The 18383-nt window shown below is 42.8% G+C and overlaps 1 protein-coding gene across 3 annotated transcripts in view; it reads right to left on the bottom strand.

The window, feature by feature from the left end:
• vps13d (vacuolar protein sorting 13 homolog D) overlaps positions 1–18383 on the bottom strand; it is a 93347-nt gene that overhangs the window by 55035 nt on the left and 19929 nt on the right. For 2 of the 3 annotated variants that reach the window (XM_024270029.2, XM_024270031.2), the window contains exons 7-21: positions 17374–17478; positions 15982–16152; positions 15508–15608; positions 15262–15430; positions 14456–14557; positions 12255–12444; positions 11993–12175; positions 11646–11776; positions 11522–11573; positions 9086–9262; positions 7980–8110; positions 7764–7896; positions 5404–7656; positions 5162–5313; positions 1238–2281 (exon numbers count right to left, since the gene is read on the bottom strand). In XM_024270029.2, the coding sequence (XP_024125797.1) occupies positions 1238–2281; positions 5162–5313; positions 5404–7656; positions 7764–7896; positions 7980–8110; positions 9086–9262; positions 11522–11573; positions 11646–11776; positions 11993–12175; positions 12255–12444; positions 14456–14557; positions 15262–15430; positions 15508–15608; positions 15982–16152; positions 17374–17478 (5094 nt within the window). The remainder of the gene's footprint in view (positions 1–1237; positions 2282–5161; positions 5314–5403; positions 7657–7763; positions 7897–7979; positions 8111–9085; positions 9263–11521; positions 11574–11645; positions 11777–11992; positions 12176–12254; positions 12445–14455; positions 14558–15261; positions 15431–15507; positions 15609–15981; positions 16153–17373; positions 17479–18383) is intronic. The other variant, XM_024270030.2, reaches the window with a different exon arrangement.

An 18383-nucleotide genomic window follows, 5' to 3' on the forward strand; every position in this document is an offset into this window, starting at 1 on the left:
GCAGTTTAAAAGCAGACATTCAAAATGTTTTTCTCATTAGGTTTTGGTTACAGCAAAGATGAGACTGTTACAAACATTTTCCTTGATAAAAAAAAAAAAAAAACTACAAATACAATTGAACTGAATTAAAGTGGAAATGTGATTAATAAATCATAATTTACTACATGAACAACAATATAAAAGAAGCTTTTTGATTGAAGTTCAATCAGGTGTGCCCTGCGACGGACTGGCGACCTGTCCAGGGTGAACCCGCCTTCACCCATCAGTGGCCGGGTTGGGCTCCGGCACCCCCGCGACCCCGAAAGGAAAAAAGCGGACAAGAAGATGAACTTTAAAGTGTAACCAATCAGGACAGCCCTCTTAGCCCAGATTTTAAAAAATAAAAAAAGGGGGGCAGAGCTGCGGGAGGAGGGCCCGACGTCTGCCGCTCTTGGCGTCGCTTTTGGCTTAGCGGAGTGACCTCCAACACTCTCACCAGAGCGACCTCTACCGGTCTCGGCGTCATGGAGCGACCTCCGCTGCTTTCCCGTCAGCATTGGGGAGTTCGCTCTGCCGTTTTCGCCGTCGCAGAGTGAGCTCCAACCCTATTGGTGGTGCGACCTCCTATGGTTTTAGAGTCACGGAGCAACCTCCGCCACTCTCTGCATCAGCATTGGGGAGTAAGCTCCGCCGTTTTCGGCGTCGCAGGGACAGCTTCAATGCTTGCAGAGACACGTGGTGAGCTTCAACTTTAAGCGTTGAGTGTTCAAAGATGGGCGGGGTTTTCATACTGGAGCTGCAGAGTATGATGACGTGAAAATTCAGAAATTAGGTGGGACTTACACCAGTTGACCAATCACAAAAATCAACAGTAATACCTCGTTTCAACATGTGGGGGGCAGCACACAGTACACAGACAGCACTTTTAAAGCCCCATTTAACAGCCAAAAAAAGTTGGTTTACTGTTTGGTTACCCTTTAACCATCAAGCTCTCTTATGGGGTCTAGATCAACTTCAACTTCAAATAACTTCAGTTGTCCGTCAGGATCTTCATTTGCAGACCAAACGTCAGCACAAGTACAGGTTCAGACATACAGATGACCCCACTTTTAATGTAAACATGAGTAGCATAGCACAAGGGTTGATCTCACTGAATTGATCATTTTCTAAGTGAAGATACATTTCTTTTTTGTTATTTTTTCTTTGTTCATATTTTAAAAGAATAACAAACCTTCAATTTCAGACAACCATTGCCTACCTTTAGGTCAATTTTTGTGTTGACGGGTTGCACTGCTTCATCCCCATCTGGATCATACAGTGGGACGTCTGGTACTGCTTGGGGGGGGGTCTCCTCCTTCACTGCATGGTTGCTGGCTGTGGATCCAATACCAAAGAAGTCCAGAATAACCACCCAGGTCTGAAGAGTGATCAGAACATCCAGGCAGTTGAAGTCTATGTCCACACTTCGCCCCACGCTGCCATAACGCGTTTTGAATTCTGGGTGGTTCTGGTCCACTAGTAAAACATTAATATGAACCAAAGAGTCATCAAAGTCTGAAGGCTGAAGAGAGGCTTTGCGGTGCAAAGGAGAAGGTGGGGGAGTGCTGGGACATTCTGGGTCCTTCTTGGACTTGCGGTTGCTATTCGATGGGGTGCTGGAATGTCTCTGGTAGAGCTGAAACACATTCTGGGCCTCCTCCATGTGTGCTGGCAGTGAGCGAGGCATGTCTGGGTAAAAGGCGTTGGAGGACGAGGGACAGCTCTGGGACAGGTACTCCTTTGGGCTGAATGTGGAGGGCTTGGGAGCTCCACGAGACACCATCAAATATTTGTACTTAGACTTGGGGTTCTGTTCCAGTAGGTCTTCCATCAGAACTGCACGGAGAGCCAGCTGGACCCTCAGCGAGTTAGGATGGTCTTTGGTAAAGTCTCCTTCAAGATCTTGGAAGCGAACACTAACTAAGCCTTGGGATCCCTGAGTCAGGTCTGCACTAAGCTGGACCTGGAGTTCTGAAACATGTAGGTTGACCTTTAACTGAGTAAAGGAGGAGGAGTAAAGGGCAGGTTTCTGAGACTGTAAAGACAAAGGAGAGGAAAGTGACGAATGGGAAAAGTTAACACTTGGGGGGTCCCTAGCAAACAGCCCCCCTTGGGGGTCAGGAAAGCAGTGGAGTCTGACAGAGGAAGGCGTTGGTGGTGGGGGGGTGGGTGGCTGGCTGGGCATAGTGTGTTGCTCCTCGATCAAGAACAGGTTGTCCAAAGTTTGGAGGACTTGTTCATACACAGGCTTGCACAAGAAGACCTGTCAGACAAATTAAGAATTCAAATAGTCATGCATTAAGATTACATTAAACGGATACAATATAAATATATACTTGTGCTAAACCCGTTTATAATAAAAATATAGTTATGGTGACAATTGAGAACTGGACTGAATGACACCAGCCCCACCCCCACGTTCAAAACAGGAAGTGGCTCCAAGAAGGCAAAATCCCATAGACTTCTAGAGAAATAAACAGCTGTTACAGAGTCATTCTGTTGGTCAGAATAAACATTCTTTCTCTGATGCATTTTTTATCATGTTATTGGTAATCCTATTTTTTTCTGTAGTACAAGTTATTCAAATTATAAATTGACCAATCAGATGTCGCAGTAAAAATATGAGGTCTGACGTTGAAAGTTCCAAACGTTGAACTGGCAGAGGCTATGTCTGAATTCCCTCCCTAACCATGGGTGCACCATGTGCTGTCAGGATGGATCCAGGACTACCTCACAAACCGACCCCAGTTTGTGAGAGCCCAGAACTGTGTGTCGGACCTGGTCACCAGCAGCACAGGTGTCCCCCTGGGGACTGTCCTGTCCCCCTTTCTCTTCACCCTCTACACGGCTGACTTCAGGCACAACACGGACGGCTGCAGAAGTTCTCTGACGACACTGCGATTGTCAGTCTCATTAGGGACGACAACGACGTGGAGTACAGAGGACTGATGCAGAACTTTGTGGACAAGGGGAAATACCAAGGAGATGGTGGTGGACTTCCGCAGACAACAGTCTAATACCCCTCCACCGGTGAACATCCAGGGAATGGACATTGAGCAGGTGGACTCCGACAAGTACCTGGGTGTTCACCTCAACAACAAACTGGACTGGACTCATAACACAGACGCACTGTACAGGAAGGGTCAGAGCAGGCTCTACCCCCTGAGGAGACTGCGGTCCTTTGTAGTGAGAGGGCCACTCCTGAAGACCTTCTACGACTCTGTGGTGTCATCAGTCATCCTGTATGCTGTGGTCTGCTGGAACAGCAGCATCACAGAGAGGGACAGGAAGAAGCTGGATAGAGTCATCAGGAAGTCCAGCTCTGTCCTGGGCTGCTCTCTGGACTCAGTGCGGGAGGTGGGTGACAGGAGGGTCCTACAGAGACTGACATCAATGCTGGACAATGAGCCCCACCCCCTGCAGGACAGTCTGTCTGCCCTGGAGAACAGCTTCAGTGGCAGGCTGCTCCACCCTCGGTGTGTGAAGGAGAGATTCAGGAGATCTTTCCTTCCTGCGGCTGTCAGACTGTACAACCAACTATTCTGATCAATATATGCAATATCTGTAGATCTGTGTACAGCACTATTTATTTCTTTAATTATTGACCACTTGACTGTGCAATACCTGTATAGACCTGTACATACCTACACCTAACTGGACAATAACTGTCAAAATGTGTACTGTTCAGCTCTTTTTACAGTGCATAGTGTATCTCACCACTTTAGCTCTGTATTTTATTTTGGTTTTATTTTTTATCCTTACTTATTCTGAGTACCTTGTGCTGTTGCATATTGCAATTTCCCCACCGTGGGACTAATAAAGGTTTTCTTAATCTTAATCTTAATCTTAACCCCTAACAACTGCAAAAGTAAATGGAGCAGGACTATCTTGTGGTCTGGATTTTAAAAGCAATTCAGACACCATGCTCACTACTTTATTTTAGTTTTTCTAAACACTGTATTTGACGTCACAGATTTCACAAAGTGAAAATCTAATCAATAAAAACATTTCACGTCTATTTATGACTCCACTATGTTAGGATAATGACAAGGTGGATGATTTATTTAGAAATTTTAACATGTAATTTTTTTTGAAAAAATTGTTCAACCACAATGCATTGTGGACTATATTTGCTAATCTAGTGAGCATCGATGAACGCTAGTTTTTGCAAAGAAAACTGGGAAACTTTTAGTGCGCTAGATTTTGGAATAGTATATTCTGACTGCTCTAGAAAATGAAGAATGCACTATGTAGTGAGTAGAGAAGGAATTCGACATAGCCAGATTCTCCTGAGCCCACTTTCAAGTGGTAGGGGTGTGGCCTTCCAGCAGGCTCACTCCTGATTGGTGAGACTGGTTGTCATAGAAATGTAGACTCACACCAACTCAGACCAATCACTGCTTACTGATAATTTCTGGTTCCAACATGGCAACATCCGTATCATAGGCCTGGGCGATATGGAATTTTAATATCTCGATATATTTTTTTCATATCAGGCGATAATGATATATATCACAATATGAACCAAATAACTACATTTGTCCATTTGTATGTCGCGGTCACCAAATCAACACTTTTAGCAAACTTCTTGTGGCTTTTATAAGTCCAGTTTGTCTTCCAGTTCTGACTGGCTCCTGTAAAAATCCCCAAACGTCTCGCTGCTTCATCAGTCGAAACTAAATGTTACACAGAGATGATTAGCAGAAGTAACTGCGGGGCGTGGCGTCTCATGAGCTTTTGTTTAACTTGCACGCAAGAAGAAGGAAATGGAGAGGTCCAAACAATTTTAGCAAAATGAGAGCTAATATACATAAATAATTAGATGCAAACTCGCCACATGTCAATTTTGGACTCTTCAAAATAAGACTGTCACGATAGACCCATTCCTCTATGGGTAAAAAGTTAAATTGCAATATCATTATTGTTTCATTGCCCAGCCCTACTGCATCACAAAAAATGGCAGCTGCATGGACTTTATTTCAGTGGTGCAGGAAATACTCTATTTTCTGTGTGATGTCACTGTCACTCAGTCCATTTCTCTTATACAGTTAATGGCTGTGATAGAGACACATCTTACCTTTGTCCTTTGTGTGTGTGTGTGTGTGTACGTACCAAAAACACATCACTTTCAAAAAAGTCATACCTGAACAGGGGTGACAAATTCCCCCTGAATCCTCAGTTGCCCCATGCTTGTGTATGATTCCTCTGTGGTATTTAGGCTAAGCTGGGCGTCTTCATCAAGAGGAAGTTTCTCCACAGTAAACTGAATAGTAGTGTCTTTTAGTATATGGAAGGCTGGTAAAGGAGAAAGTTTTTTATTGTATATAAAGTATGCAATATTTTGCAAAGCAACAGCAACAAAAGTATCTACTGAAATACTCTCACCTTGTCCTCTGCTCAGGGACTCGAAGAAGTCGTTACGAGTGAACGGTGCTTCTTCTTGGTTTGTGCAGGATCTCGACACACCATCAGCTTTCTCCCCTCTGGGTGCTCTTTTTGGAACCAAATGACTCATGTTGAGTGAATACAGACGAATGTCCTTCACCAACACCTGCAAGGTCTCCCCAGGTAAATCCTGGCTATTAAGCAAATTGCGTATTCTTATGCTTCCCAAATGACCAACCAGCAGCTCAGGATGTCCAAATTTACGAGGAATGGACACAACTGGAGATTCGATGTTGATGTTTAAGTTCAGCTTGACTGAGAAATCATTAAGTGAGGATTCAGGTTCCTCAACAGCAATCTCCTCTTCCTCCTCAAATGGCCAGCTGTGGCTAAAGGTTCTGGATTTTTTCAATGGAGTCTCAAAGAGTGACACCATACCGCTGTATTCAGCTGTTTTAGAGACCAGAACTGTTGATACTTTGGTGGCAGCATTTTTCAACATGGAACGGAAATTATCTTCCAGTTCATTGGCTGACAGACTAAGCTCTCGAAGGAACTTGGCGGAGTGGTTGTAGTGAAGAGATGCCATGTGGAGTTTCAGCGAACACTCCCCTCTGGACTGCTCCAGAAGGCGGAAGTTTAAAGCATCTGTTTGGGATCCACTTGCATCAGAGAGAAATGTTAATCCATCAAGATCTGAGGAGTTCCCTTCAATACTACCAATGCTGACCACGAACTGGCTGCGGTTCCCCTCCTGGGTCAGGTCTCCCAGCTGCATGGATCCAAGTGAACCACTCACATCAAAGGTACTTCCCATTGAGACGTTGACCTTGGTTCCAGCGATGCTGGCAGTGGCTATCTTCAGTCCTCTCTTCTCAGCACCCAAAGAAGTGCCAGTGGACACCGTCCGGAGGAGAAGCAGGTTCAGTCTGTGGATCTCTATGGTTAGCTCTTTGTTCTGGTCATAAGTGGCTTGGAATGTCCTGTCCTCCTCTTCATCGTGAAGATGTGTTGGGTGTTGTTGAACTGATGAAGGCGTAGAGCTGTCTTCTTTGGGAAAAGACTTCTGAAGGAATTTTAGCAGCTCCACTATGGTCTCAGGGTTAAGAATGATGTCCAAGTTGTTGACTTGTACACTTGTGACCTGAAGGGAGCTGTCAAGGTTCATGGAGGGACAGTCTGAGCTCACAAACTGATACTCCAGTTTGATAAGTGCATCTTCATCTTTGAGAATAGAACTGAACGGGGATGTGTTTCCAATGGAGATATTTGAGGACAACTCAGGAAGCGTCTCTTGATGCTCAGAGGAACTGTTGTTGCACAAGTCAGGAGAAGATGGCTGGCTTTCTTTCAGGCTGCCAGTGGGAAGATCGAAGCCTAGGTGCTTATGAGAGGCAACAAGAAGGTCAAAGTCGGACCCATAGGTCTGCATAGTGTCCACCAAGAGAAGGCCATGAACTGTTAAAGAAACTTCAGCATCGTACGGCCGCTTTACGAAATGTGCATTTGTGCCAAACACTTTGAGAACAGATATGTAGCGACCTTCACTCTCCACGCCAAGCTGCATGTAGTCCACCTTGAATTCAGCCAACAGCAGGCGAGATTCCACCAGGACTTCACGTGTATGTTGCTCTAATGTCATCACACTCTGGGTAAGATTCTTGGCAGAACCTTGCAGTTTCAATGAGCTGTCACCCCTGAAAAAAAATTTGTCCTGGGGAACAGGATCAGGAGATCTCACATTTGGATCTCTCTCCATGAATTTGTCTGTTTCACTTGGAGCTGGACTGCTAAGCCTTGTGAGGCAGCTTTGAAGGGCAGTCATCTTCTCCAGGTTGATATGAACCTTGAGGTCCGGCAGCGTCCCTGAAAGCACAGCGCCGGGCAGCTGGGGATCCGAGGTGTAGCGCAGCCTCTGCTCGAGCTGTAGCAGCACGTTGAACTTTTCAACTACATGTGTTGGCCCTACTTCTCCTTCCTGAAGGTGTTTCCAGTTATCCTTGTAGCGACCGACCATTATCTGCAGGTCCATGAAGGACAGGCAGTATTTTTCATACAGTTTCCGACTGTAAGCTTGAGCGGCCTCTGGGATTTTAAGACTGGGAACCTCAGGATTTTTAAGCTGCACTTTTAAAGGCAAGTCGAGTTCAGGTGGTGGAGATTCTGGTGGCGTAGCAAGCGGTGTCTGGTACTCATCATCACTCATGTCTTCCCCTTCAGGCCCAGCAGATTTTGAGCTGACGGCACTGTCATCTTTAATCAAATTGACAAGCAATTAATAGAGTGAATTAGCAAATTCAATGGACAAAAAAGTTTGGGTGCCTGTGTGCATCTTGTTATCCTTCACAACTCAATTTTACCTTGAGAATTTGTCAGAAGGATTCTGCCTAAATCCACCACAACAAGCACAGGGTCTCCTGACTGGAAGTCATCCGGGAAAATCACCTGAGGTGCACAGATGTCAAGTTTCATCGTCCAACGCTTGCCGTTTTCCTGTGATGCATGTAAAACATATTTTTATAGGAATAAAAGTGGCATTCAGTCATATTCAGGGCACATTTGAGCAAAACTCTTACAATGAATTCTCCCACAAGAAGCTGGTCAATGGTTTGTCGGATTTCTGCCTTGGTTTGCATCTTCAGCTTGTTGTATTGCCTCCTGGCAGCTTCTGCTACTCTCAGCTCCAGCTCTGACTGATATCCAAAACCTGGATAACAAAAACCAAAGAAAAACATCTGTCATGTAGAGCCGTTCGTTTGAACTCTTGGGTAAATTTAGATTGGGGTAAAGTGGGATGAGAATGACAACTACCTATGATTATGAAAATACACAGAGGACAATGAGGGCGCAATGATCCATTTTCTAAACAATTGTCTTTCTGTGCTCCATGGTACTGGTGATCAACACTTACGTTAGTAAAGATCCTCTTTTCAACACAAAAACTCCAGTGTGAAGACTGTTCTACCATACTGAGTGTCTGAAGACATTCTTAACCTCTTAGGACCTGGCAACCACGTACGTGGACATCATGTTTTGGGTTGTATTTCCACAGCAGTTGCTTCTGCTCTGGAGATGTGGCCCAGGATTTGATGTCCGCGTCATTTTTGAGCTATATTTGTACAGCAGTTACTTCTGCTGAACTGGGACCCTGTGACTTCATGTTTAGATGTAAGCTCAGATATTAACTCGGGTCCTAAGAGGTTAAACATCTAAGGAGAGAAAATAGACTCATCCTAATTTGTGCATGCGTAATTTCTGATTTTTAAAAATGTACTAATTAAAATCACAACAGCTTGAAACTAAATTACACACAAATCTTTAAAAATTATATTGCTACACACACACACAAAACCACATTTACACACAAATCTGATGTGAGACTCTTTTCACGTCTCAAAGATTCTTCCATAAATGCTGCTAGAATGCTGGGTCATCAGTTTTCTTTTCAGATTCTTTGAACTTAGATTGTGAATATTATCTGGTGAAACTTCTTAAACAGATATGGAGAGTCCATTTTTTCTCACAAAAGTCTGACTGTTTGACCATGTATGTGAGAGTTAGATGAACTACACGCACACATGGAGCTTCTTCAGAGAAAGACATGACTCTCTGTTTCTTCCAGAGAAATTGTTGAACACCATGCTGCTATCAGCAAACTCATGCATCTGAGTCACATACTAACCTGAGGTGTGGACCCTCCCTTTGTAGAAGAACTCTGTGACTTTTTTAATAGCTTGAGGGTTGTAGATGATGTTCAGTGGACTCGTCCGGACTTCAAGTCTTCTTTCAAACTTAGATTTTGCAGGGTTTCGCTCATATATCATTTCAAACACTGGAGATGTGGACTCGACTCTGGATTCTGATAAAACATGCAACAAAAAAACAGAAATCATTTGTTGTTTTGTTTGGAATCATTGTAGTTTTGCTACTTTTAATTGTGTTTTTAATGCTGTTAAAGAAGCAGATCCTGTTTGCTGCTGTTTTTTTTTCATAAAGATGGAGCGTGGATTGGTCATTCACTGACCACATAAGTTTGGAACCAAATTGATTGCAAAGTAGCTAAAAATCAGGAGAGGAGGTTAGTGGTCATCAAAAAGTCCCTGGAAGGTTGGCGCCAGTGTTCAGCAGCGGAGCATCCACCAATAGGTGAATGGGTCTGTGACTGTGAGTGCTTTGGTCCCTCGAAGGAAGGTCGAAAGCTATCGTTTTTGGAATACAATGAGTTGCTATGAGAAAATTGTTGCAATCTTTTTTTAGTGTATATATTCGACAGAGTATTAGGGCCACCAAAAAAAAATAATAATAATAGTTTTTATCTCGTACATTTTTTTTACTTTAAATCTGGTGCATTTACCAGATTAAAGTGGACGTAATTCAACAGTCCAAAGAGTAAAGGCCGTGTGCAGCAGCAGACCGACTAAACTGTAAAAAGCGTCTTAGATTTCAACAGGTAATAAAATGTTTAAAACGTTACAAATGTCTGAAAACTTCTTTGTTTGATTTACGGTTTATTCAATTTTTGTTCATTGATGGGCAGCTTGCAGGATCTCTGGAGAGCCGTTGATGAAGTCATCCATATTCCTGCAGCCGTTCACTTCCAGTCATTTCTTCCTACACGAAAGACCAAATCTAAGTGGTGCTTCCATCTGAAGAGGTCTAGTTTTCTAAATTTTCTGTGTTCTTGTTCTAACGTTACAGACTATTTCAATTCTGTTCTGTCTTGAAACGGGACGTTTCATTTGGAGAAGGGTATATGTATGCATCCCTGTTTTCACTCTCCTTTGCAGACCCCTGACTAGGGCTGTAAGGAGTATCCGAGTGCTCGGGTATTTGCGATCCGCTCCCGAAAATTCGAGTACGGATATCCGTGACGTCCAAGATTGCTGATTCGCGATCTTTATAAATGTAGTAAATTGTAATAAAGTATGATCATAATATCATCTGGGGACGATGTATTTTTGCTCTGAAATGCAGTTTAATGTTGGATTTTAAGTTAACAAACTCAAAGCCGAAAAGGCCGCAGTACCGCCACCGGAACTAAACAGATCTTCGTGACGGTGAAGCTTCCGGTTTTCAAAGTAAAGCGAGAGTTCCGCTCACAAACGTAACTTCTGAAAAATTGAATTAGCTTTAACATCGCAGCTTTAGCTCCAGTGTTTACATTCTTCTAGTTATGGTAACTCTTCAATATTTGACGCAATTAACGAAACTCCATCTTATTCTGAAGAAACAGCCTCGCGCTGCTGATGGATGTAATCAACGTGAATCAGCTGATTCTGCTGCGGGAAAAAAGACTTTCCATACGAGCTCTGCACCAATATGTGATGTTTAGAACGCAAAATATTAAAGAACTTTGAGGATAGAAAACTGTGGAGAACATTTTCAGGTTTTGCTGTTAAATGATAAATAAATTGTGAACAGCAGTATTTTTATCCTTTTATGTTGTTTTACTGCTGAACCAGAAGATTGATAAAAAAAAAATTAAAATGATCAAATTTATTTTTATCTGAATCTTTGTGTTTTTTTAATTAGTTTTGTTCATTTTGATCTCCTGTCCTAATAAAGGTATAAATGATGATTAAATACAAATAATTTCAATTTTCATCCATCCAGTAAATAGACATACACATAGAAATAAACATTATATTAAAAAGTAAGAATCGTGGTTCGACTCGTGAATCGAATCGCATCACCACCTAAGCAATGATCCGAAGCCCTACTTCTGCATATGACAGGCATGACCTAAGATGGAGAGTGGGATTCTGGGTAAGTGAATTGAAAGGGGACAGTAAAGTGGTCCTGCAAATGTGCATCTCTGAGCTTTTAATTTTACAGATGAAACTCAGCATTATCGACAGAACCCCAGAAAGTCACCCTCACTGATAATGATTTGATTTTGAGTCGCCAAGTGGTTCAGAATTTCTTTGTTTCTGATGCGGATTTGACGCTGTGTGATAAACACACATTAAATATACAACTTTATTCTTGTAATTTAACAGTTATGACTTTTTTCTCATAAATTTATGAGGATTTAAAGTCATAATTTAAACAAAACTTGTTTTTCTGTAAATTGGGGTAAACTTTGGAGTACAGTGGGTGTGAGTGTTGAGGATCTTACCAGAAACAATGGTGGACTGCAGTGGTGACTGGTTAATGGTGACAATTGTATCCTGTCATGAGACAAAGGTTCAATTTTATGAACTCTCTCTTTGAAAGTGTATATTAAACCAGATTTCTCTTACGGTTTTGGGTGACATCAGCACAGGGAAGATGGAACCCTGAGTGGTCAAATCTCTCAGGAACAAATTGCCCAGCTTCACAGACAGCAGGGAGGACTCTGAGCGAGGGAGGGACTCCACTACCACCTTCACCACTGAGGACAAAAGTTCAAGAAGAAACTGAGTTCTCTTCTGGAGCAAGAGCAGCTTCTGCTACGTGGATGAAACTTCTCCAGTCATTTTTGACTGAACGTACAAAGGGACGAGAGGACATGGAAACGTTGTTTATCACATTCAGAAATGGTTGTAGGTAAACTCTTCATCAGAGCAGAGATTCAGGTTTCTGTGTGCTAGCTCTGTTGAAAACATACCAGAGAATTCAAGCTGGATGACCCCACTCTCATGCAGAACCGGACCCCTCCTGTCCTGTTCAAAGAGCATGATGGTCCCCTTCTCCAGCAGGAACTCCAGCCGGGCAAACATGTGATCCCGTCTGGTGAACGTGTTCAGAGTGTGGGAGTCCTCCAGCGGGTCAAACAGGTCTTCTGTCTCTGCTGGAGAGCAGCAAGTTTTCAGACTGTATGCATGGAAAATGAGTCGTCCTGGGACTCTGCTGAGGAAAGAGGCTCTGACCTAGAATATCCCAGGACGAAGGACTTGGCAAAGGTTCCTCAGATCTGACCAGGTTCTCAGAATCTCCGTACCAGCCGCCCCAACCAGGGAACCAGGACTGGAGGTACTGGATCATCCCTGAGCTCCCACTTTTCTGAATGGTTGTGACGGGTGCATCAGGCTGACACTCAACACTCGGCTCTTTTATTTTCTGCAAAAACAGAAAAGCAAAAAGAAAACAATGAAAAGCAGAGCACAAAAGAAAGTCATTCAAAGGAAATTCTGTGTCACACAGCCCTACGTAGGATCTGAGGATATTCCACAGATGAAAACTGGTCACACATGATTATACATGAAAAAAGTAGCAAATTTGTGGTCTTTTCATTTAGAACTTCAGAGCACTGGGTAGAAATCATATAGTGTCAGCACCATGAATGCCAAAATGAAGAAATTTAATCAGACATGGGTTTACGTGTTCCTCTTCTTTTCCTTTGGGCTTTTCCCTTCAGGGGTCGCCACAGTGAATCAGTTTCCTCCATCTAAGCCTGTCTTCAGCATCCTCCACTCTAACACCAGCCACCTTCATGTCTTCATTCACTGCATCCATAAACCTCCTCTTTGGTCTTCCTCTAGACCTCTTTCCTGCAGCTCTAGACTCAGCATCCTTCTACCAATATATTCACTGTCTCTCCTCTGAACATGTCCAAACCATCTCAGTCTGGCCTCTCTGACTTTATCTCCAAAACCTCTAACATGTGCTGTCCCTCTGATGTATTCATTCCTGATCCTATCCATCCTGGTCACTCCCAAAGAGAACCTCAGCATCTTCATCTCTGCTACCTCCAGCTCTGCTTCCTGTCTTTTCTTCAGTCCCACTGTTTCTAGTCCAAACAACATGGCTGGTCTCACCACAGTCTTGTACACCTTTCCTTTCATTTGTGCTGAAACTCTTCTGTCACACATCACACCTGACACTTTTCTCCACCCATTCCAACCTGCTTGCACTCTCCTCTTCACTTCTTTTCCACACTCTCCATTACTCTGTACTGTTGACCCTAAATACTTAAACTCCTCCACCTTCTTTATCTCTTCTCCCTGTAACCTCACTCTTCCACTCTGGTTCCTCTCATTCACACACATGTACTCGGTCTTACTGCGGCTAACCTTCATTCCTCTCCTTTCCAGGGCAAACCTCCACCTCTCTAACTCCACCTCCACCTGTTCCCTGCTCTCACTACAAATCACAATATCATCTGCAAACATCATAGTCCATGGTGATTCCTGTCTAACCTCATCCGTCAGTCTGTCCATCACCATTGCAAACAGGAAGGGGCTCAGAGCTGATCCCTGATGTAATCCCACCTCCACCTTGAACTCCTCTGTCACCCCTACAGCACACCTCACCACTGTCTTACAGCCCTCATACATGTCCTGCACTGCTCGGACATACTTCTCTGTCACTCCAGACTTCCTCATACAATACCATAGTTCCTCTCTGGGCACTCTGTCATAAGCTTTCTCCAGATCTACAAAGACACAGTGGAGCTCTCTCTGACCTTCTCTGTACTTCTCTATCAACATCCTCAAAGCAAATGTTGCATCTGTAGTGGGTTTACGTGTTCTCTCTGTGGTTTATTTGTAATTCTTTCAGGGTTTTAACCTCGCAAAAATCCTGCACAGTTGTGTAAGATTTTCTTAACAGTTGCATATAAACTACTTAAAATACACATAAACTGCATTATCCTCAACCAAACAAAAATTTTGAGCAGCTCAAAACCAAATTTTTGTAAAGACCCGCCGGCCAAGACCCTCGACGGACATCGACAAATGACAAATCCAAGAAACACTTATGAATTACGTATTTCCCACGTGCATCAGGAAAGACCAAAATTACATACGTGGACAATGTTACAAGTTGTGCGTAACGGCAGTGTGACACAGCCTTGAGCCACTTTTATTGTTTAATCTACGTCATTTTCATATTCGTATCCTCTTCTCTCGTACTGATAAAAAAATGCCTAATCGGTTTGTTTTTTAACTTCTCAAAGGTAATCTGTTGACATAAAAAGCTTCAATGTACTTCAAAGTGCTTGACTTCAAATCGTCAAAGGAAAATTTAAGGAATCGCATCGCTTATACTTTTTACTTTTTTATTTAATCAAGGGTGACTCAACCAGAGCAGACTGAAAGTGTGGATAGTAAAACTCTTTGTCAAAACAAACCTCAGTGGAGTCTTCTTGCTGTCGAAACCAGTCGTACACAAGCTCTCTAAGACTGTGAAGCTCCTCAAACGTCTGCTCTTCCTCCACTCGCTTCAGCTCACTCTGAATAACACAAACCGACAGAAGTTATGAAGATTCACTGCCCACTTTATCAGACACAACTGTCCAGCTACTGGTTAACACACATTTCTAATCAGGCAACCACATGGCAGAACCTCAGTGCATTCAGACATGTAGACATGATCCAGACAATCAGCTGCAGTTCAAACAAGCATCAGAAGGAGGAAGAAAGGTGATTGAAGTGACTCTGGACGTGGTTATTGGTGTCAGACGGGCTGGTCGGAGGATTTCAGAAACTGCTGGGATTTTAACCAGCAACCATCTCTAGAGTTTACAGAGAATGGTCAGAAAAAGAGAAAATATCCAGAGAGCTGCAGTTCTTGTTGATGTCAGAGCAGAATGATCAGACTGGTTCCAGCTGATAGGACAACAGGAACTCAGATAACCACTGGTTACAACTGAGGTCTGCAGACGAACATCTCTGAACAAACAACAACCTTGATGCAGATGAACTACAGCAGCAGATGAACACAGAAGAATCACTGCTGTCAGCTAAGAACAGGAAACTGAAGCTACAATTCATAGGATCACCAAAACTATACAACAGAAGATTAGAGAAATGTTGTCTGGTCTGATTCTCCATTTCCTTATATCAACGGCTCAGGTTGGCGGTGGTGGTGGTGTCATGGTGTGGGGATGTTTTCTTGGCACATTTTGGACCCTTTGGTTCCAAATCCCCAGCCTACCTCCTCGAGAGGACTTAAAGAAATTCCCTTCAGCCTGGTGAAGTAGAGGCTGGTGTAGGTCCGAGCGTCTCGGGCTCGCTGGAGGGAGAACATCCAGCTGCATCGCCGCCGTTGCTCCCTAATGACGTTCAGGTTAGCCTCAATAGCAAACATCCACCACTGCCGGCAGCTGAGAGCAAATCAAAGAGTAACTGGTTAAATACGATTTTAAGGGAAAAAAGGCTAAATACAGCAAGTGTGACGTACTTGCTGAGAATTGGGACTTTGGGTCTCCATTTTCTGTAAAGCATCCCTCGCTCTCTGCGGTCTAGCTCTTTAAGGAACGTCATGATCTGCAGGTACTGGACCTATAAAACAAGAAAAACCACAAACATTAAGCAAAACAGCGCAATAAAAAAACCTTATCTGCAACTGTTATTGTAAAGTAAACCTTGATGTTTGTCTGCACGCTGGTCCCTACTCACTGCACTTACAAACGTCTGGATTTTGTTCTGAACTTTCTCTGGAGCTTTGAGAACGTACATCTTTTCTCTGTCTTCTTTTTGCTGCATTACAACTTTATTCATTTATGCTTTAACAAATGTTTCTGTGGTTTAGTGGTTTTTGTTCTCTAGAATACATTCCGTTACAATTCTGTGTTTGTGGATAAAAGTTGCTTCAAAAGATGAATTTGAGTTTTTTTTTTTTAATTGACAAAATTAGTTAAGTTTTCAGAATGACCTGTGAAAGGCGTAGAGACATGGGTTCCAGCTGGACCAGGCCTTCAATCCGAGGAGTGCTCCTTGACCTCAGAGGCTCCTTCGATGCATTTCTTCTTACCAGTACAGAAGCACAGACGGGTTCAAAGATATACTGGTGGTCTCGGTTCTGCATACAGCGGGTCATAGCGTCCTGCAGTGGTACAGAGACAATAGTTTTGCCTTTAAAATACATGAAAACAATAACAGGATAATAAATATGAGGTCACATCCCGTCAACCAATCAGGAACTCAGCTTTTCCTGTGACATGGTCATGATGTCATCAGTGGGTGGAGTCCAAAACCAACATGGAGGAGAATCTGATCGTTCTCCTGAACTTTAAACAATAACAAAAAGTTCCTCTAAGTTTATTCTTACTTTGATTTTTTCCTCCTCTAACTAATGCTGGACAGCAAGTCCTCAAACTGGGTCACAGAGAGACAGAAGTACCGCTGAAAGCGTCCGTCATTCAGAAGAAGCTCCTGCAGCAGCAATGAAGCTCATCGTACCGGAGAGTCTCTGAATGATCTCATGAACCCAAACATGGAGACATGTTTACTGATGCTTTGTAAAGATCTTCAAAACAAACAACCCTGATCTCTAAACATGCTGCGGTTCTTCCAGGAAGCAATCAGGGGGGAAACTTAAGGCAGTAGCTCCTCCCACAGGCGTCTGGGGCATCAAGGTTTATGAACCTAGTATTGGAGCAGTGAAGCTGACGTGCATCAAAGAGAGGCGTCCATCACATAGTTGACACACGGTCAGTAAGATTGTGTCCAGATTGAAGGAGAATCTGGACAAATAGAAAGTCACCTGTGCTTGATGGTCCTGCTGTCTCCATGGCATTTTCATGCAACCTGCATCTCCCCTTCTCTCTTCTTCATCCTCTCCTTTAGGAGATTTTTCCTCACACATCTCCATCCTCACTTTGAATCTTCCTCTCAAGCATCCGATTCATTTTTCTCTGCATTTTCTTCTTTATTTGTGTTTTTCTTTGAAATAATTTGCTGCTTTATTTCACCATGTCACCATTTACGTTTTACACGTGGATGTGCGTTGGACTTGATCACGGACAACATTCTCATTACCAAGTCATCACATATTAACGTTTTAGAAGTTTTTTGATTGCTGGCTGTTGGTAAAATGCTCCACTAAAAACAACGCAACATCCGCATGAAGCACTGCCCGCTCTCAGATTGACTTTCATTTCTTTGATTTTTCTTACATAAGAGCGTCTTTCCTTCATTCAGAGAAAACCTGCTGCACAGCTGATCTCTCCAGCCGCTGCGGCGTTCCACTTCTAATTCTTTTACTAGAACGCCGCCCTGGACCGCTCCGTCTTACTTTCACCCCTGAGTTTAAGGTGTTACTCACTTGAATCTGATTGGCCGGGAGCTTTTCAAGCATTTCACACTCCGTGTCCCAGTAAACACTGAAGTCTTCAATCTCCAGCTGCTTTTGTCTGAGGAGCTTCTGGACCTGCAAAGTTCCAGAGAGACAACATCCAAAGACCTTTAAAAACTGCAGTGATCCTCACTTGTAAGTATCAAACCACACACTACCAATGTTTAAAATGTAGTACTTTTAATAACAAAGTGAAATGAGTATTGCTGATTTTCTAGGTCAAATGATTTCAGGCTCTGATGGACTCAATCCTCCTGGTTATGTCATCAGCAAAGATAAAACAAAGCTGGAAGATCCGAAGGATCCAAAGATGGCATGAGGTGAAGTATAGTGTCTTCTGCTCAGGAATGCTGTCTATGCTCCTAGCTGGTAAAATGTAAAAGCAGTAGGGCTGCCACAAACGATTATTTCAATAGTCGACTATTCTCCGACTATTTTTTTCAATTAGTCGACTAATCGGTTCGTGCGGCGACTGGATGTAAAACACTCATTTTAACCATCATTATCTTTAAACTTGAGGTCTTTAAGCTATATTCTAACTAAAATAAAGACAATAGTTTATTAATCTTTTAATGAATCTGCAGCTTTTCTCCTTCATTTGTTTCTGGCATTAAAACAAGACTTAAATCAAACGAGGTAACATGAATCAACTACAGAAAACTTATTAAAAGCCTGAAATTCTTTTTTAAAGATTTAAAACATATATTTAATAAAACATGTATAAAGTATTTCAAAAGCTATTAGCAGATATAAACACACTCAAAATATTTGCTCATGAGGCCCATTTATTAAAGCAAAACACTAATAACATCTTTGAACTGAAGATATTCCTTTACATATAAAACCTGAGGATGCCCATATAAACAAAGAAAATAAATAAAAATTGGGAAATTTATATTTTAAAAAGGGATAAAAGCAGGAGATGTTAGAATGTACATCAGTACTTTCATTCTTTCACCACCTACATCCACTGCACATGC

The sequence above is a fragment of the Oryzias melastigma genome, linkage group LG5, assembly GCF_002922805.2.
Source record: "Oryzias melastigma strain HK-1 linkage group LG5, ASM292280v2, whole genome shotgun sequence".
Lineage (NCBI taxonomy): Eukaryota > Metazoa > Chordata > Actinopteri > Beloniformes > Adrianichthyidae > Oryzias > Oryzias melastigma.